Source organism: Pipistrellus kuhlii, unplaced genomic scaffold (genome assembly GCF_014108245.1).
Source record: "Pipistrellus kuhlii isolate mPipKuh1 unplaced genomic scaffold, mPipKuh1.p scaffold_m20_p_15, whole genome shotgun sequence".
NCBI classification, from domain to species: Eukaryota; Metazoa; Chordata; class Mammalia; order Chiroptera; family Vespertilionidae; genus Pipistrellus; species Pipistrellus kuhlii.
In genome coordinates this window covers 38,849,881-38,870,615 of record NW_023425460.1, presented here as the reverse complement: position 1 = coordinate 38,870,615, position 20,735 = coordinate 38,849,881, and the positions used below count along the sequence as shown (strand labels likewise).

The 20,735-nt window shown below is 44.1% G+C and overlaps 1 protein-coding gene across 3 annotated transcripts in view; it reads left to right on the top strand.

Moving 5' to 3' along the window:
• The window catches only part of GPAM (glycerol-3-phosphate acyltransferase, mitochondrial), a 51,268-nt gene extending 32,269 nt beyond the window's left edge, over positions 1-18,999 (top strand). For all 3 annotated transcript variants that reach the window (XM_036438999.2, XM_036438998.2, XM_036439002.2), the window contains 14 exons: positions 34-170; positions 2,509-2,608; positions 2,902-3,114; positions 4,823-4,936; positions 6,037-6,122; positions 6,865-6,980; positions 8,740-8,810; positions 9,841-10,105; positions 10,673-10,815; positions 12,148-12,225; positions 12,822-12,962; positions 14,217-14,406; positions 15,735-15,793; positions 16,508-18,999. In XM_036438999.2, the coding sequence (XP_036294892.1) occupies positions 34-170; positions 2,509-2,608; positions 2,902-3,114; positions 4,823-4,936; positions 6,037-6,122; positions 6,865-6,980; positions 8,740-8,810; positions 9,841-10,105; positions 10,673-10,815; positions 12,148-12,225; positions 12,822-12,962; positions 14,217-14,406; positions 15,735-15,793; positions 16,508-16,624 (1,830 nt within the window). In that variant the 3' untranslated portion in view covers positions 16,625-18,999. The remainder of the gene's footprint in view (positions 1-33; positions 171-2,508; positions 2,609-2,901; positions 3,115-4,822; positions 4,937-6,036; positions 6,123-6,864; positions 6,981-8,739; positions 8,811-9,840; positions 10,106-10,672; positions 10,816-12,147; positions 12,226-12,821; positions 12,963-14,216; positions 14,407-15,734; positions 15,794-16,507) is intronic.
• The last annotated feature ends 1,736 nt before the right edge of the window (positions 19,000-20,735 follow it).

The following is a 20,735-nucleotide window of genomic DNA, read 5'->3' as shown; positions in this document are numbered from 1 at the left end:
TTGACCTTATATTTGGCATTTTCCTTTCACCAGACGAATTTGCCGCTTATATTTCTACCGGTTCATAGATCCCACATTGACTATCTGCTGCTCACCTTCGTTCTCTTCTGTCACAACATCAAAGCACCATACATTGCTTCGGGCAATAACCTCAACATCCCCATCTTTAGGTAAGATGAGCTTATTTTGTAATTTAAGGTATGGAAAGGATTATATTCTGATTTTTTTTTTTTTTTTACCTTTTGACATGATATTTAATTTTTCTAAATTTTCATTATAAAAATAATGCACGGTCATTGTAAAAATTTTGAAATGTACAAAAAAAACATTAAGACTATCATCGTTATTTCTGTGTTTTATATGGGATACTCTACCTAAACTTTATGGGCAATATTTACCAAATGGATAAAGGGCAATTAGAAAGACAAGATAGCAAATTACTGTATCAGGCTTGGCAATCGGGAGGTGGGATGGTGGTGATAGTGTAAAGGTAGTGAAGAAGAAGTATACCTGTTAACTTCCATCTTACAATTTAGAAGGGCTCAGAACCTGTAACACTACAGTATCACATGAAAGTGTGTATTTTAGAGGTTTTCAGGAGAGTGAAGTGCATTCCATTCAGAGGAAATAGTATGTGACAAGGCAGAAATGCAAAAGCATGGTTTATTCAGGCGATGGCAGAAGATTCAGTAGGGTTGGAATGTAGGATGCATTGGAGGGCTAGAGGCTGGAGGTGGTGACTGCATAGGTAGTGAGGACTAGGCCAAATGGTTTATAAGCCAGGAGTTCAGAGTGTATCCTGTACTTGAGAAATGACATGGTCATATTGGCATTTTGAAAACTCCTGGATTAGAGGGAGTACGAGCAATTCTGACTCTTGCAATATTCAGGCAAAAGGTAATGAAGGCTTAAATTAAAATCTCTGTAACGCTGTTGCAGAGGTGAGCATTGACTTAAAAAGTGTACTAAGTTGAATTTACAAGAGCAAATGCTAGTCAAGATGAGGGGCTCAACAGTGGGGGGGAGGGGACAAGGGAGGGAGAAGGGAGGAAGACTCCCAGGTGTTTACCACTGATAAGTAAGGCAGCTGATCACCAATGGGCAATTGGTGAGGAGGAAGTTCTGTTGGTTAGGGAAGTTGCAGTTTCAAACATCATTGCTTAAAATACCTGTAAGGTCAGTTCTGTAAGTAGTAGAGAATAAGAGGAAGACGTTAGAGTGACTGAAGGAAGTGGGCTGGCAGGTTTGCAAGCTGTGAAGTCTGATCCTCAGCCTCACAATCCAAGGAGCTCCATCCTAATTGCTTAGCTCCGAGTTCTGTGGTCAACCAGACTCACGTGGACGACGGACGAGAAGCTATCTTTTGTGAAGTCAGCTGATACTCAGCTATGCTGTACACAGGAGTGAACAGATACATAGACCTCGCCTTCAAATAGCTCTCTAATCTACCAGACGGTGTGATATGACCCCACAGGGCAGAAGTGCTTTTCCAGGGACTAGAAGAGTTTGTTTTTCCTGGGCACCTCTTCCCATTACCGAGGAACCTGGGGAGCAGAATTAGAAAGTCATCAGAAAGTTGCTGGTAGGCATAGATTTAGAGCAAAGTCTGGGTTCTAGAGAAGTCTTGCCCCATTAAAGTTTGCCTCTTTTGTAATCAGAATAACTTACGTACTCATGCTCTACAGTTGCTCAACTTGGATCTCTTGGAAGTGCTTGGTAAACATTGATAATTTCTCTTAACTCAGCTTCCCTGTCATGTAACTCTATGCCAGTCATTGCTTAGCCCATCAGTCCTTCAGAAATGACAGATTAGATAACCTGGCCTGTTTATTGGCAACTTTCTTTGGTCACAAACCACTTCCCAGAGTGGGTTGTTTTAATGGGTGGTTCGTCTCATTCAATATGAACGTATTCTGCAGGTTTTACTCTCAGAAAGTGATTCTAAGCTCTATGAGCATCTATCAGTGTTACAGAAAGAGACCTGGATTGTGAAAAAATGTTTCATTCCTGTGAGTAGGAACATGAACCAGATTCCTGTTTCATGTTTTGAAAGGATGGTTTTACTTGATAAAAGTATCCTTGTCTCACAGAACACTCTGAACAGTATTTATTTGAGAAAATTCTCCAAAGTAGCTTTCTGAAACATCACATTCATTTTGTAGCGAATGTGCCATAGGAAGATTTTGGGAGGTCTAACGGTCAATGTCTTGAGAGCCTGGACAGGGTTTTAAAATTCAGCAGTATTTCACGATCCTCTGAACTCTGTGGCATCGACTTTGCATGGTGATGTGTCAGTTAGGCTTCTTTCAGTGGGAGCCGAGGTAGTAGAGACACAGTGTATGGAGTGAGGTTCTGAAGGCTGACCAATAAGGTCCATAACTGTAAAATGGGAAAATGTCCAGGTGCTTGCTGTCAGTGGCTCCAGCAGCACGTGGTTTATAGTCACCTGGGGAATGCTTGGAAGTAACTTGGAATTTGAGTATTCTTTGTAACTTTTTGAATTCCTAGTACCTTGATCCATAAGCTTGGGGGCTTTTTCATACGACGGAGGTTGGATGAAACACCAGATGGACGGAAGGATGTTCTCTATAGAGCTCTGCTCCATGGGGTATGTCTCATCTCTAGTTACCTTGAAGCCGTTATGGTCGTACCACAGTAGATGGAAGAAGAGAGACTGTTGTCTGAGTAATTATTTGATTGACTACCGCTTGGGTGATGATTACTTTTTATCATCACCAAAATACAGCATTAGAGGAGCTGCCCTGTTAATATTTGTGTGAGTGATTTCGTCGGGAGTGAAGTTTGTAGGCTTTTGCTTTTTGTTGCTAAGGTTTAGTTTGCTGAGCCTTCTGTAAGTTGGGCAGTCTTGAACTCATGTGTGACTTTCTCCTGGTGTCCCAGCACATAGTGGAACTACTTCGGCAGCAGCAGTTCTTGGAGATCTTTCTGGAAGGCACACGCTCCAGGAGTGGGAAAACCTCCTGCGCTCGGGCAGGACTCTTGTCAGTGGTGGTAGATACTCTGTCCACCAATATCATCCCTGACATCTTGATAATACCCGTCGGCATCTCCTATGATCGTATCATCGAAGGTCACTACAATGGTGAACAGCTGGTAAGAGGACTGCCTACCCCAACTCTTCTTTGCTTTTAAGTCTGTTGCTTTTAGAATTGCCTGGTTTTAGAGCTTTGTAGGAAACACGGCAGGGCAGGGTGGTGTGGGGAGTAGCTTCCATCTCCCACCTCAGCCCACTGGTGGTGCTGATGCGGTGTGTACCTGCACCTGGAGGAGGTGACATGCCTAGATGTGCCAGTGCTGGCCGTGGCCATGGGGTTGGGAAGTGGGAGAACACTTGGCACTATGGCCATCTCTGTTGCAGGGGTAATGAGGGGTGGGGGAGTGGGGGCCGGCGCTGTGTGGCTTTTCCCCAGACATTACTGCTTATGTGCAGACTTTTTTTAATTTTAGCCAGAAGGACTGGTGGGATCCTGTCAACAAAGCAACTATAAATTAGTTTGAGAAATGGCAGTAATGTTTTTTTATAAGCTTCTTACTGAAGTAAGTGTAAGAGTTATAGAAGAATGCACAAATCATAATATGAAGCTTAAATTATCTGAGTGAACAACTCCCTGTAACTAACACTGAACTCAGGAAAATACTATCAGGACCCTAGGAACCCCCCTGTGCCCCTCATTGCCTGGTTCCCTTTGCTCAGGCAGGTGTTTGTGCGATTCATCCTTGTTGTTGCATTTGCTTAGTTTGTTTATTCTCATAGTATTCCCATGTGTGAATATGCCATATTTATCCTATTGTAGAAAAACAGTTTGGGTTCTGGATTTTGACTGATCATTTCTGTACATTTCTCTTGATGACCATATGTGCATTCTGTAGGCCTGTATCTAAGAGTTTGGAATTGTTGGGTCATGATGTCTATACATGTTCAGCTTTCGTAAATACTGCCATACAGTTTTCCAAAGTGCTTTTACCAACGTACTATTCCTGCCGACATTGGGAGAGTTCCAGAGGAATTTAGTGTTGTCCTTATTTAGTGTGGAAGTGTTGGGCAAGGTGCTTATATCAGGCCTGCTGCCCAGAACATGTCAGCAGCTCAAGGACCCTTGATAATTGGAGGCTTTAAAAGTTAAGTGATCGACACAGATTATCATCTGTACCTGTTGTTGAGATTCCTCCTCAAGTTTGTTAGGTGTCTGTTCTGAATGTGTGTTCCACTCACGCTGACTATCTCATGAGGTCATATCTGAGTCCTGCATCTACTATCTGGCCGCCATTGTGCCATATGCATGTTAAATATTTAGTAAGTGCTTACTGAATGAATAGTTAGCTTAAAGGCCACCGTGGGGCTGGATTTGACACTCGCTGCCTAATGTTAGGTATTTGGACTCTGGTGATCATCAGGCCTCCGATAAGTGACCTCTTTGACATCTTATTTTATCTGAGCACTGCAGAATATTGTTCAACCTATGTCATTTTTATCCTTCTGTTAGTTTGCAGTTGTGTTTTTGTGAATGCTATAAATAGTGTGCTGAATGAATTAGTGTTAAATGTTTGGTTTTTCATTGACCAAATCACCTCTTCTGATGACACGATTACATCTTGTAGACTCTATGAATTCTAAATATTTTGACAGGTCTATGTCAATGAATACTTCCCATGTTCATTCGCTCTTGTTTTTTTTCCTTCAATATGAACCACGAAAAACAAAAGAAACAAGAAAACAAAACACTTTATTCTTTAGATAACAGGATGTTTGCATATGTGTGAGCTTTATATCTTATGTCATTCTTTCAAAATTGGAATTTAGGGAAAACCTAAGAAGAACGAGAGCCTTTGGAGTGTGGCCAGAGGCGTCATCAGAATGTTACGGAAAAACTATGGGTGTGTCAGAGTGGATTTTGCACAGCCATTTTCCTTAAAGGTGAGTGTCTGTTGGAATGAAGCTGTTTAAAGCATTGTGGTAGCTGGGAGTCAGGTCTGGGCCCTGGTCCCGTCTGCCTTTAGTCCAGCTTCTGTCGCCTCAGTTTCTTCTCCTGGAAAATGAGGACCATGTCAAGAATGTCATTTCCTAAATTTTCCAACCAAAGTACACCTGCTAACAAAGGACAGTAAATATCTATCTTTAGGAGACATTAGGTTCAATGTTTATTGCTATTTTTTTTAAACTCATGAGACTTTTGCATATTGTTTTATAATATATAACAGTATTTTATATTGTGTTTTTAAATTGCCTTTAGAGGAAGATTTTCAAAGCACAATCCTTAAAAGCTGGATCCTAGTTAAACTAGGATGATCCTCTGATTTACCGAATGGGATCCAGGTCCCTTGTGTTCTGAAGGGTGGGGCTCTCCTGGTGGGAAGCCTGGGACTGCTGGGCCCCTGAGGTCCTGGCAGTGTAAAGAGGAAGAAGGATGGGTGATGGAGTTGGGAACTCGGGGGGTCAGGGACAGAATTCTGCTCCTGCTGTTCCACTTCCTGGTTTTATTTTAAAAGATTCTCATTACTGTGCTAGATGCTTGCTGACCTTAATGCTTCCAATTCTTAAGAACCCCATCATTCTTACTATTAAAAAAAAAAAAAAAAAAAAGATTGCACAGCTTTTCTTTCTTGTTATGATTTGCTTTTGGGTTGAAGTTCTTTTGAATATTATGTGACTCTCAGGTTGTCAGATTTCCTTTATATAAATCATGGTTATCTCAGTTACCAGTAATAATATTGGGAATGTCAAATAATTTATTTAAGATGTGAGAAAAGTTAATTGTTCTCCTTTAATTTATAAATAATTTTGCTTAAGCATCATTCTGTTCTTTGTATTTTCAGTTCTTAAATTTTATGTCTGACAGCATCCTACTGGTCATTCTGGACTCCTGAAGATGGTTTAGGATATAAGAAGTAGATCTCTGTAGCATAGCTGATTTGATGAAACAACTCCCTTTTTTACTTTTTGAAGATTGAGTATATTTTATATATGTTTATGTAAATGAGACAATGAGAGCAAATGTTTGTTTTTTTCCCCTCCAGGAATATTTAGAAAGCCAGAGTCAGAAACCTGTGTCTGCCCCTCTTTCTCTGGAACAAGCCTTGCTCCCCGCTATACTTCCTTCAAGGTGAGGTTTGGGGGAATTTTTTATACTGGCTAAACTATCAGATATCTATTAGGTCTTACATTGCAAAGAAAAATAGGTTAACTTGAGTGAGAACATGCATGTTCTTATTTTCATTTCTGAGCTTGAGTAACTTTTGAAGTGATGTGCTTTCAAAGTTTGGAGGTTTTTTATTTATTTCATTCTAAAATCTATTTGATAAATTTCCCTAAATGTTTTAAAATGAAGTATCTTGCTTTCTCCCCCTCCCCCCCCTTTTTTTTTTTCCAGCCAGTGGGTTTGGAAATGATGTATCAGTAGACTATTTAGTTATAACTAAATAATGTATTTCCTCCAAGAGAATGTATTGGGCATAGTAGAGTATATCATGGAGTAAAACAACCCATAGAAATAATCTACTTGTGGTTTAAATTTAGAATATATAGTAACTTACAGTGTGTTATACATTCATCCCTTAGGCCAGTGTCGGCAAACTCATTAGTCAACAGAGCCATATATCAACAGTACAACAATTAAAATTTCTTTTGAAAGCCACATTTTTTAAAGCTTAAACTTCTTCTAATGCCAATTCTTCAAAATAGACTCACCCAGGCCGTGGTAATTTGTGGAAGAGCCACACTCAAGGGGCCAAAGAGACACATGTGGCTCGCGAGCTGCAGTTTGCCGACCATGGCCTTAGGCCATCATAATTTGCTTTGTGAAAGAGTGGGATTGCAGAAGTCTAATTTTTAAGGAACTTTTTCAGACCCAATGATGCTGCTGCTGAAGGTGCTGAGCCGTCCCCTGACGATTCCAGCAATGAGACAGAGGAGTCATTCCGGAGGAGACTGATCGCTAATCTGGCTGAGCACATCCTCTTCAGTAAGTGGAGCAACAGTCTGGTTTGCGGTGCAGACCAGCGTGTTGCAGGGCAGACCGTACAGGTTCGGGAATCTGCTCTGCTTTGGTTCCACTTCTAGTTCTGGTACCTGATACACACACAGGCGGTGATAGATGGGTTATTAGCCAGAAGGTGATGTGGTGGGTCATCGAGTAAAACATCTCACACAGTGCCCGATGAGTGGTGCTCATGCTTTAATAATATACAGCACTGCCACAGTGATTTGTTATCTCTTTTGCTCATGAATGTGTTTCCTTGAACTAACTTGTAGTGCAGCTCAAATATCGAGGGGCTGTTCTGTGTAATGTTTGCTTTAGCTGTGGGGATACAGATTGAGGAGCTAGTGGCTCAGCACCTACAGAGCCTGTGCTGTTCTCAGGGGGGTAGTTGTACATAAACACTATGCGGAAGGGATCCAGAGTGGAGTGCGGTGAGTGCAGAGCCAGTCTTCCTTAAGGACCAGATTGCAGTGTCCTGTCATGCGGTAGATGTGGCTTTATAGTCCTGGGGCAGCATCTCAGTCCCTTGGTATGCAGCCCAGTAGGCTCCTGTCTCCACTTCTTGTCTCCACTCCATCCCCCATCAGCTCCAAATCTCAGCACTTCCTGCCGGTGTTGGTGTCCATGCCTTCTCTGGCTCATTCCACTTCAGCTGCTGTTGCCTCGTGCGGGACAGAGCACAGAGTGTTCTTTCTCAGGCTCATCTGACGTGTCTCTTGTGCTTGGATTCTGGATGCTAAAATAATACATCCTTAATGCTGGAGAGTTGGAAAATAAAAACAAAACCCACTGTCCAAGTAACCAGCATTGTTGCAATCTGGTTTCTAAAAATCCTTCTGGCAATTTTACCTTGTGCTCTTTTCCATTTGTAACACATTTGCATTTATGTTTTTTTTTTTTTTTAAACCTCTTTATAAATGTTCTTTTTGATGGCTGTAAATATAGTACTGGATACTGTTTTGTTTTTTTAAACACTGGAGACAATATCAGCTGTGAATGAAGTATTTCATATCAGAAAACTCCCCAATGGCATTTAGTTCAGATTATTCTACAGATGTTCTCGTATTTGATTTATATGATTATAATTTTCTGCAAACTCAGAGTATTGTGTATGGACTAGAGTCATTTCAAATGTATTTAATATTTACGTCCCCTTCTTCCCGACCTCTCACCTATCTCTGGGCCGGGTTGAAAGAGGAGGTGAAAATACATGGAGCAGCATCCCTGTGGGTCCTGTGGCAGGCCATCCATTTCATTCTCACGCAGCCCATGGACTAGGCCGCGCTCTCATTTTTCCCCTGAGGAAGCTGAGGCTTGGGAATTTAAGTAATTTCCCCCAAGTTGTGAAATTAGTCAGCGTAGAAGTTAGGTTTTGTGCCCAGATTTCCTGACTTTCCGGCCTGTGGGATGAGTATGGAAGTATAGTTACAGTAGACTGTCACCTGGGACAAGTCAAGAAATAGCAGTGGGATGTGCTGTAGAGCTCGGAGATTGGGCTCAGGCTTTGGGTCTTGGTATTTTCATAAAGGTGTCTCCAGGTCATTCAGTAACTAAACTCCATTATCCTCAATTTAAGGTGCACCTACCTTAGACTGAATTCTGTTATATGACGGATAGTGATCTCTAATGGCCCAGATATATATATATATATATATATATATATATATATATATATATATATATACATATATTTTTTTTTTTTTTTTTTAAGTGAAACTGAAGCTCTGTGCTTGCCTTTCAGCTGCTAGCAAATCCTGTGCCATTATGTCAACACACATCGTGGCCTGCCTGCTGCTCTACAGACACAGGCAGGTATGTCCGCCGCATCACCTGAAGCTACAGACTACGCGTGAGACTGCTCTGTCAGCTGTGCAGATCTGATGCTCTGATAGATTTGGCCCATTCCTGGCCAGGACTGTGAGACAAACAGTAATATAAGCCAAGAACCTTGCCCACAGGAACTTACAAATCCAATGACAAAATCTACATGAAAAAAACTCAGAGACTGAGTTATGTGTGTGTGTATATATATGTATATGCACATATGTACATGTACATATGTACACACACACACATACACATATATATATAAGAGGCCCTGATGCACAAAATTTGTGCAAGAGGCTCCTCAGCTGCCGTGGCAGCAGCCTCTGCCTCAGCCCATCTACTGCGGCTTCGTTCCAAATGTCTAGTCTAATTAGCATATTATGCTTTCATTATTATAGATACAGTAATAGTAAGGCATTCTTTGAGTGGTATGGTTAATGTAAATAACAACATATACATACACACACACACAGTAATAGACATACTTTGAGAGGTATAGTTAATATAAATAAAGCATATTTTAATTGACATGCAGATAGCAAATGGCTTTCCTGCTATTTGATTTGTGTTTAAGACCACAATGCACTATGCTAAGACGGGACTGGCTGTGTCTGTCATGTTCTCACCAAATACAGTGCCAGTATCTATAGGCACCCAATAAGTATTTGTCAGATAGGTGTTTAATAAGGGGAAATTCTTGCTAAAAATAAGCACTTCTTACTTTCAGATGGTGGCTTCTGCTCTCTGTGATCTTATGTGCTCATATCACATGTGTGGCTAGAGTGCTCTCTGGAGGCGGAATATCAATTTCTTGACGTTATGGGGGACTGGCTTTTTAATCCTTTTTTTTTTTTTTTTTTACTTTCTCTGCATTGATGGTGTGACCCCTTTTCAGTATGTGCTGACATGAAGCTGCAGGAAAGCCAAGGCAAGAAAAAAACCCTCTGAACAGCCTCTCAGCCTTTTGGGAAGTAGTTTTCCACTGTCATGAGACCATTTCTGTGTGTTTCTCTAGGGAATTGATCTCTCCACATTGGTGGAGGACTTCTTTGTGATGAAGGAAGAAGTGCTGGCCCGTGATTTTGACCTGGGGTTCTCGGGAAATTCCGAAGATGTGGTCATACATGCCATACAGTTGTTGGGAAATTGCGTCACAATCTCGCACACCAGCAGGAACGATGAGTTTTTTATTACTCCCAGCACAACTGTCCCATCAGTCTTTGAACTTAACTTCTACAGCAACGGTGTCCTGCACGTCTTTATCATGGAGGCCATCATAGGTATGTTGGGCCCTGGAACATTTTCATAGAAAATACGAGGGCCTAAAACACCCTGGGGTCTACTTCGGTTTGGATGATAACCCCTGGTTGAGGGAACGTGTTGCTCTGTTTTTAAACTTCAAATAAGAATATAATCTGTATCACTGTTTGTAGCTTATTTTTACATCTATTATTCAGTAAGTATTGTAGCTCATGAGTTAGGGCATAGTATTACACTTAAGATTGAGGGAGAGAGGTAAGGTGTCTTGCCGTCCAGGAGCTGAAAGACTGAGTGAGAGGAGACAGACACGGGGTGGTGATGTGAGTGTTGGGGCTCAGTTGTGATCAGGGGCACGGGCAGAAAGAGAACAGAGGGAATGGGCCCCAGAGGAAGGCCTTGGATGGAGCTGGACTTCACATGGACTCATGAGAAGTAAGTCCTAAGGGGATTTACTTACATTTCACCCTGAAATGCAGGGAATTATTTTTGATGTCACAGTCCAGTAAGGTAGTCCGAGCTCTCTGAGCCAGTTGAAGTTTTCCTGGAGCTCTGAGACAGCAGCTTCACTGATGCTTTCCTCTCCTCAGCCTGCAGCCTCTACGCAGTCCTGAACAAGAAGGGTGCAGGCGCGCCTGCCGCTGGGGCCCCCACCCTGATCAGCCAGGAGCAGCTGGTACGGAAGGCAGCCAGCCTGTGCTACCTGCTGTCTAACGAGGGCACCATCTCTCTCGTAAGTAACAACTCTTTGCCTGTTCTCTTTTTCTGGAGCATTTTTATGAAAATATGAGTAGCTTGCTGCTGCTTTCCTCAGCTGGCCACCTGCCCACCACTGCTGTTAGCTCTCCCCTGCTCATAGCTCGCTGCCCCGCCCTCCTGGAGCTCTCTGCCCCACCCTCCTGCTGATCCCTGATTCAGTGGTTATGCAGTTGTCAGGGCTTGACAGATAATTAGCATATTTCTCTCATTATATAGAATAAACCAACTTTTGTTTTTTTCTACTACTGAGGCTTTGCATTCTACTCCTGACCTCTAGACTAATATGTTGTTTATTGTGTGGATGTGGCTTCTGGGGTCACTGCTCCGGTGACCGCTTTGTGCCCTGTGAGGTGTGTTGGGCAACTGGTTGACATTCGGCATCAGTCAGATCCAAGGTTACCGAGCTCTTATTCCACATAAAGCGCTGGGTCAGAGGTTTGTAAATAATTAATACTCTCATTCCTGGATGATGGAACCACAGATGATGAGAGTCAGAAACAGTCTTAAAATCATCTCAGCCCCATCCTCACTTTACAAATGGGGACACTGAGGCCCCGCAGTCCTGATGAGCATGCATGTTATGTCCACGCACTTGCAGACATTTATAAGGAGGCATACATGTTAAGCAGTAGAGATCTCTTTCTTCAAAGCCATCAACAGGTAGAACTCATTCTATTTAAAGTCTTCTGTCCTGCACGTGGGACATCTGTGAGCATGTGTGTGATGAGGGACCACCTCCACGGGCTTCTTCATAGGAGCATGTTGCTGGGCCTGTTGGGGAATCTGTTCTGCCTCAGCCTTGGGAGGGTGGGGTGGGGACTCAGAAGGGAGAGGGTAAATAGGCTCTCAAGATTGCCTTTATCCTTTTCCTGGATCTTTTTTGAATATTGGACATTGTGTTTCCTCATCCACCACCTTTGTGTACAATATCTACACAAACCTTTGACAGCTTTTGCAGAGAAATTGTCTTATAAAGAAGAAGAATAGGTGGTGGGGTGTGACAAGCGGCCCCTCTAAGGGCTGCTTCCCTTGGGGTGGGGGGAGCCTGAGCTTGGGAGCACCCTTTTTTGGGTGTTGCCACACTATGTGCTCTGCCAGTCTGGAGAACGAGGCCTCTTCTGAGGCTTTGCCCATGACCACCCACATTTACCAGGAGGGTGGGCATTGGAAATCATAGGACTGGCCCAGTCCTAAGGTAGGTTATATCATGGAAACATTTGGCAGCTACTTTGTACCGTGTTTTTCTGTTTTTACTAAAAGAGGTATAGGATCGTGACATTGACCTTGAAATGTCTCTTCTTTCCAGCCCTGCCAGACGTTTTACCAAGTCTGCCATGAAACAGTGGGCAGGTTCATCCAGTACGGCATTCTCACTGTTGCAGAGGTAAGGAGAATCGCTCGCCTTTGTTTAGTTTCTTGCTCTTCATTTCTTTTCTTTTCCACCAACTACTTTAATCAATATTACAACCCATTATTGTAACTGGTAATTACATTAGATTTGTAGTCAAATCTACAGAAGAGAAAAGTCAGCATGGGGAGAGTAAACGTCTTAGGGATTGTGTGACGTTTGGTTCCTTCTGTGTAAATGGTGTTGTCTAAAACATATCCTGACAATTCCGGGTCCTGAAGTTGTTCTAAGATGAGATGTTTTACCTCTCAGTGTGCTTGTAGCTTGCACATATGCATTTTTCTGTTTTGAGATTTTGTTTCAATGTTGGTAAATGTAGTAGAGTGAGTATGGCCTAGAAAAGGTGAAGGTGTTGTTATTTGATGTGTTTGGTAGCGCCCCCCCCCCCCTTTCCTTTGTTCTTTCCTCGCTCTCCTGAGTGATTCTGAGTTTGGAGAGGGAGGTGGATGGACCTTGTAAGTGGTGGGCAGAGAGGCGTGGAGAGGGAATGAGAGAAGCTGCCGTGGTGGGTCCAGCTGGCAGCGGCGTGTGCCTGTGACTATTTGCCGACTCTTGCTCGTCCCCTGGCATAGCAAGATGACCAGGAAGATGTCAGCCCCGGTCTTGCTGAGCAGCAGTGGGACAAGAAGCTTCCCGAACCTTTGTCCTGGAGAAGTGATGAAGAAGACGAAGACAGTGATTTTGGCGAGGAGCAGCGAGACTGCTACCTGAAGGTACTTTGGGGAAGAATTCTGGAGGACTTTACAGTGATGACTTGAGGTTCATGTTTCCACTAGCTAATGAGGCTGATAAACTGGGACCCTGGTGACTCATTCATAGCCAAAGCACCCACAGCCCAGCGTGGTGCTTTCTGCCTAGTGAATAAAGGCTCTTGAGCTGTTGAATTAATACCTGAAATTGTTCAGCTTGAGTATAATTGAATGGAAGAGGAAACAAGAGTGGACATTGAGAAAGGTGAATGTCCTAGATGGTGCCATTCATGACCTCGCACAGAACAGGCAGGTGCAGATGTGTGCCCACACGCGCACTCATGCCTAAAGAGGCGTGTTTGTGTTCAGTCACCAAGCAAGGGGGTACCACACCAGCTGTGGGAGAGAATACCACCCCACTGTCCTTGGCCTGGCTGCTCCTTTGAGCCATTGTCAGTCTTGCCATCCCTTCTGAATGTTCTGCATCAGCTGTTTGCCTTCAATGAAAACAAATCCTATCACAGGAGAAAATTTGGATATTTAGAAGTTTGGTTGTCCCTCATTTAGAAAATAAATTTTGTCTAACTTAAAATTTTAGAGATCAGTAATAATGACCCATCTTTTCTGAATACCCTAAGTGGGTACTTTCTCTCAGTAGGATGACACGCCTAGTACACACACACACACACACACAGTCAGGAGATATGGCTTCTGGAGATTCCAAATGACAAATTTTTCCCTTTGGGGTTTTATTGGTTTCAAGATGGGCCAGTGATCCTGCTTTCACACATGAGAGTGGCTTATCTGAACATGCATGTCTTGGGGGGCACAGGGAGAGCCTCACCATTCCCCATCCTTGCTGGACTTTGGGCTGAAGGACGATGGGGGGTGCCAGGAAGTGGGGACTAGGGAGGACAGAGATGATCTTGTGATCTTGTCATGTGACCTTTTTGTGTCCTTGAGTAACTGTTGAGACAGGCTTCCAGCCCCATAGAGATTAACCTCAGGACCAGCCACTTTCAGTGATGACAATGTGTCATAATTGTGCTCTTCAAATACCGAGATTCCTTCTAGGCAGCTGCTCAATGCATGCAAATCTCAAGTCCTGTAAAAGTCAATGACTGCGAAAAAGAACGCATTTCAGCACCGAGAGTCGTTTCCCACTGTGCGCACGAGTGGCAGGCAGCGCTGTGCAGTCACTGGCTCTCCCAGGAGGGTCCCCTGTCAGCGTGCCGTTGCTGCTGTGCCTCCTTATGTGTTGTCTCTGCTCTTTCTCAGGTGAGCCAATCCAAGGAGCACCAGCAGTTCATCACCTTCCTGCAGAGGCTGCTGGGCCCGCTGCTGGAGGCCTACAGCTCCGCTGCCATGTTCGTCCACAACTTCAGCGGGCCCGTCCCCGAGCCGGAGTACCTGCAGAGGCTGCACAAATACCTCATAACCAGGACAGAAAAAAATGTTGCCGCCTATGGTACGCGTGCCACTGGTTTGGCTTCTTTGAAATCTCTGACTTCTTAGATTACAGAAATGCTAGTTATAGGGGGGAATTGCAAACAATTACATGCAGGAACCTCACAAATGATGGGACTATAGACTGAGAGGTCAGGTACTTTCTCTCAGTAGGATGACACGCCTAGTACACACACACACAGTCAGGAGATATGGCTTCTGGAGATTCCAAATGACAAATTTTTCCCTTTGGGGTTTTATTGGTTTCAAGATGGGCCAGTGATCCTGCTTTCACACATGAGAGTGGCTTATCTGAACATGCATGTCTTGCGGGGCACAGGGAGAGCCTCACCATTCCCCATCCTTGCTGGACTTTGGGCTGACCTCTCAGTCTATAGTCCCATCATTTGTGAGGTTCCTGCATGTAGTTGTTTGTTTATTCTTATTGCTTTGTAGTTGCCCATTGTATGAATATTTAGCACATTTTATTCAACAATCTGCTGTTGATGGATGTTTGGGCTGTTGGCAGTTCAGAGTCCCTGGGAGTAGGCTGTTTGGCACAGGTTTGCACACACATCTTCGGGTGGACATGTTTCACATCAGGTTGGGTGCATATCCAGGAGCAGAGTTGCCTGGTCACAGGGTGTGTAGGTTCAGCGTTAGTAGGTCCGGCCAGATGGTGCCCACTTGGTGGGCCAGTTGGCACTCCCACCAGCTGTGCCTGCTCAGTTGTTCCACCTCCTGGCTGGCACTTGATATTGTCTGTTGTGTAAAGGCGTGATTGGCGTGGGGGCAGCATTTTATACACTTAGGGTTTAGAACTGAAACAACTGTGAGTAGGAGTTTTTAGAGACAGAGGGACCTAGAGATAGAGCTTTTACCTAGAGAGATGTGCAGATCCGATCTAGATCGGTCACTTTCTAAATGACGCAGCCACTCAGGTCACATAGCTGGTTCCTGGGCAGAACTGGGTTGGAACTCCTGACCTCCAGCCTTGTACTCTTTCTGGCCCCACTGCTGCAGCAATCACTTGTGCATCAAACATGGATTTCTACGCATCTCCTTTGATTCTCACAAAACCCCTTTAAGGCAGATGCTTTAATTATTTCTCCTTCCCTTTCTCCCCCCTTCCTTTCTCCTCTCTCCCTATCTCTTTTCCTCCTTCCCTCCTGCTCTCTCTTTCTCCTTATTCTTCTCTCCTTTTTTTTCCCCTTAAAAGATGGTAAAGTTGGTTTAACGTGGAGCTGCCCGCTGCTGACTCGCTCTGGTGCTCTGGCCTTTGCACTTCTCACTGTGGATGTGGGTTTTGCTGGGCTGAACATTTGACAGGGTCTCACTCTTTCTCTACAGCTGAGAGTGCCACATACTGTCTCGTGAAGAATGCTGTGAAAATGTTTAAGGATATTGGGGTAAGTGCCCGTGCTGTGGTAGAAAAGCACGTGTTAACCTCCGTCCTCTTCCCCTTTAGACCTGGTCTGTCTGAGCCCTCTTTGGTGGGGGGGGGGGGGTGGACCCCGAGAGGAGCCGTTTCTGCTGGATTAGCCCTGAAGGCCTTTTTGGGGATGTGTGGGGCATGTTAAAGGTGAGGCCTGCCAGTGCAGCTTTCTTTGAAAGTTCCAGAGTTTTGCTGATTTTCACCTCCATTCTAAACCTGTTTGCGTAGAATGTGTCCCTGTGTTTCCAGATGCTCTGGCCGCTGGGCAGGGGTGTTGATGGTGCCCCATGGTTCTGACTGATTTTGCTGTATTTTACTCCTAAGTATTTCTAGAAGAATCCTCAGCTGTGCTGTGCTTTCTCGTATCACGTGGCTCTGGGTTCCACAGAGGTACCAGTGGGCTTTGACAGGGACCGTGACTTTATTCCACCATAAACGGAAGAGGCTAGTGCACTGGCTGCCCTCCCCGAAACCAGCACCACACCTGCACCACAACCCTGCTCGCAGACACGGGCAGAGCTTGTGCTTAAAGGCAGGAGACAGTTTGTTATGACCTACTGCTTCTGGGGTTTCAGACACCAGTTAGGGTTGGTGACGGGAATGTCCTTTTTTTTGTTTAGTTTTTGTTTGTGGTTTGTGTTTTTTTTGTTTGTTTGTTTTTTGCATTTAATTGAAACTTTCTCTCTAGGTTTTCAAAGAGACCAAACAAAAGAGAGTGTCTATTTTGGAACTCAGCAGCACTTTCCTACCTCAGTGCAACCGGCAGAAACTCCTGGAATATCTCCTGAGCTTTGTGGTGCTGTAGCAATGAGCTGTCGGCAGGTGAAGGGCGTGCATGGCCCCTGGCAGGCTCAGCCCTTTATGGCTCCAGGTGGGAGGTGCGTCCTGCGGCCAGGCCCGCCCTACCCTGCCGTGGCCTCCTGGAAAGCAAGTGCCTTCTCCCCTCGTGGGCCTGTGACCATCCTGACTCCAAGGCGCACAGTGGCCCGCAGATAGCGCTCCGGGGCCCCCAGCCTCCGCTTGCAGTTTCTAATCAGTAGATTACAGAATGAAATCTCAGCAAAGATTTTGGAGTTTATTAAAGATTTACATTTTAAATATAACTGTTAAGGACTAATTAATGTGAAGGACAAAATAGTATTCTTGAACTGAATCTTGATGATACATAATGCTGTCGGGAATTCATTGGTATATTTTCTGATTAACTGTTAATCCTCCTTTAAAAATAATTGTCAACCCAAAGTGCTTTATGAAAGAATGGGCAGGTGCACATCCCACCCAGGTATCCCTGTGCTGGCCTGCGCTGGTCAGATTGAGGACGTGTTTTCAGAGCTGCGCGAGAACACAATGTTAGATTAGGTCAGGGATGGAGATAGCATGATGACATTATCTGACACCAGGCTGGCAAGATTCAAGGTGAGCTCGGCCAGAAAACTGACTTGGAAAACTTGTGCTCAGATAAAAATGTACCACTGTGTTTTAAATGACCAGCAAGTATTTAGGAATGACTTCCGTTTCATGGCTGTACCCTTTCCCACCCCTCAGGTGGTCCCCGCCTCTCATAGGTACGGCTGTCCCAGCGTGGTTGGCACGGCCTGGGAGACTTGGTGCAGAAAGGGCTCTGGCCGAGGCTGCATGCACAGGGCTTCCTGTGCTGCACACAGTGTGTGTGTGAGGCTGGCTGGGGGCCTGGGACCCACTTGGGGCGGGCAGTGTGCCACCCGTGCGGCCTTCGTGGTGGCCTGGTGAATGGTTGGAGACATTTATGGATCTTTAGCTGGGAGGCAAAATCAAGGTTCTTTAAAAATTTAACGAGTTAATATGCCTCAACCCTGACGCCACGTAGCGGCAAATCATGAAAACTTGTCTCTTCATAATAGAGGTGCCTTTTTGTGAGCGGGGAGCATTAAGTGTTCATCAGTTTTGGTAATTTCTGGTGATTTAAGATGTGATATTAAAACATTTTCTCACAGCTCATTATTCCTCCTCTCCAAGGTATTACGGGACGAGGAACCCTCCTAATGAATATTGCATATTGTCTTTGAATTTAATATAGAAGTACTGAGAATGAAGTTTGTGCTTTCATAAGCTTGGATTTTAAACACTAATCGTATCTCATGAATATTCTGTGCTTGGGAGAGGAAAGGCACTGACTGATATTTCACTTTGAATGAAATGTCTCATTTGGAACTCATAGCAATAAGGTTGTGCTGCTGCGACCCCCACTCTTTGCAGATCCCCCGTTTGGAACATACTTTCTTAGTAGGAAACGTGTACCATTCAGCTACCGTCAGTGTTGTCGGCTCCGGGGTGGAGTGTGGGCTTCACCTTGTGGCTTCCGCTTTACTAACCGGGCATTCTATGTCCGGGGGAGAACATGGGGAGGCTTAGTTATCCCCTTGGGTGCTCCCTATGGGGGCCAGCCAACATCTAGACTCTTGACTTCATCCCCTAAATTAGCGACCAAGGTTACTTACACCGCCTCTCCCCTCCGGAATGTCACTGCTGGCAGACTTCCTAGTGGCTGACGCTGCTGCCCTGCTTGTGATTCTGCTGGAGCCGCGGCCGGGCCAGCCCGAGCAGGGACCACGGCTTCGGCTCCCCTGGCTGTTTCCCTCAGTTTCCCTCTTGGTTGGTTTGTTTGCTAGGAATCTAATCAGATGCTTTGGGGAATGTAATGTATGGCTCACTGGGTCTCTCGCCACTCAGCTCACTGTGAGAATAAATATGCATGCCTTTTTTTGTAATTAACTGGTGCTTCAAACCCTTTTTAAGGAAGAAAAATCTCAACCAAAGTTATGCTCACCCAAGCAAGCTGACCCTCGTTGCGAGAACACCCGTATGGCTGTAAGGTTTCCAGCTTTGCTTAGATTTATTCTCATTGTTTCCCCGAAGCGGATGGCTCCATGTACGATTAAACAAACTAGGTGCTTGTAAATAATTTACTACCGTTTACTCTGCATTTCTCTGAATCTGAAATGCATGCCTCCAGGGAAAGGCTGTGAGTCAAGTTACAAAACCAACAAACAAAAAACTCCAACCATAAACGATATGAAACTGCACTCTTTCAAAAAGAGAATGTCCCAAGTCACTCAGAAAAAGGGAAGTGCTTTTGATCTCTTACATTTTAAGAAAAACAAAGGGAAAGAACTAGAGTGGAATGTGTGGGACTAGTGACAGGAATACGAGGAGCCTCCCTCTGAGTGGAGAGACCACCTGGGAAAGGCCGGGAATACAGGCTCAGCTGTGGAATTCCCGTCACCCGGAGGGAAGCATTTCCCGTTGTTTTCGGGGGCAGGTGCTCCGGGATGGCGGCTGCTCTGCAGAAGAAAGTGTCCCTGGGAAAGCAAGTTTGGCCGTGGTCCTCTTCCTGGGAACTCCGTGCACTCAGCACAGTGAGGGCGCAGGGTCTGGGAGGACGGCAGCCTTTCACCAGCGACCCCAGGGCCCTTTCCCCTTCCAGAGGTCTGGGAACAGCTCACTGGTTCCCCCTGGAAAACATTTTGGGGAACACTAGGTTGTATCTTTAAGGGGATACAACAGTAACTGAGAGGGTGTTGAGGCAGGTGTTACATTTAGTGTAAGGTGACCAGATCAGGACAGTCCTGATTTTTAACAAATTGTCCTGCGTCCCTTGGCGTTTTAAAAAGATTTAAAAGAATCTTTCCAAAAATCGGGACTTTTTTTTTAAAACACCGTGGGACAAATTGTTAAAAATCAGGACATCTGGTCACCTTAATTTAATGGCTATTTCCTCCCCTACTGACAGCACAGAAAACCAAGACAGGTGGTCAGGCCCTGTCCTCAGTGGGAAGGATCAGTGTCAGTGGTCTCGGCTTTTTCACTGAAAGCAGCAAAATTAACACAGATTAACTGGGGTAAGATTTTCATTCAGATTTAGAAGGAAAAAAAAAATTGCACAATTGAATGTAGATTTTTATCCACAGATAGTTCTAGTATTTAGAAGTGACAGGACCTATGACTGAAGTTTATAAAACTTAATTTGGATGTAAATCTTTTTTAAAACACTTTTTAGGAACTGGAGACTTGGCATCTGGCTTTTTAGTTTAATACAAACTAATGATTGCATTTGGAAGAGGCTTTTGAATTTCTTTCTAAACACCTAAAGCACAGAAATGCCCTGAGGGAAGGTATTAAACTATGTGCCTGTTGTACAGAGAAACATTGAATTGTAAAAGGAATTACTCTCACTGTGAAATAACACTGTGTGATTTTGTGAGCAGCACTTATTTGGAAACATTAATTGATTTTTATGCCTGTTAATAATGTATTGTAAGAAGCACAGACTTGTAGTTTTGTTTTAATAAACCAAAAAAAAGAATATATTCTTGATGTCTTGCACTTGTATTTAAAAGTTCCCTACATGTAATTTATTATACAAACACTTGTTCTTATTTGACTTCACACAGAACTTTATTAAAATGCTTTAGAAGAAACTCTCTTACATAAATTTACAAGCCTTCAGTGAGTGGTTTATTACTGACTCAGAGCTCTGGAACCGGGATCAAGCTCCGGGGAGGTAGGCATATAGCTATGTCTCAGCTGTTGCTCCCCTTAGAAAATAAATGTTCTCATCACAGATACGTTCTTTGGGTGTCTGTAAAAACTCCTTTGCACTCGGATGAGAATGCATAGTTTTATAAAGTTGATGAAAATACATACTGAAGTGTTGGTTTTTTTCTACTAAGTCAATAATTGTTCAAAAATACTAGTTTAAGGAAGGCAAGCATATTATTAAAGCACTGTTTTCTGTGGATCCTTTTTTTAAATGTTTTATTCATTTTTTACAGAGAGGAAGAGAGAGGGAGAGAGAGTCAGAAACATCGATGAGAGACATCGATCAGCTGCCTCCTGCACACTCCCCACTGGGGATGTGCCGGCAACCAAGGTACATG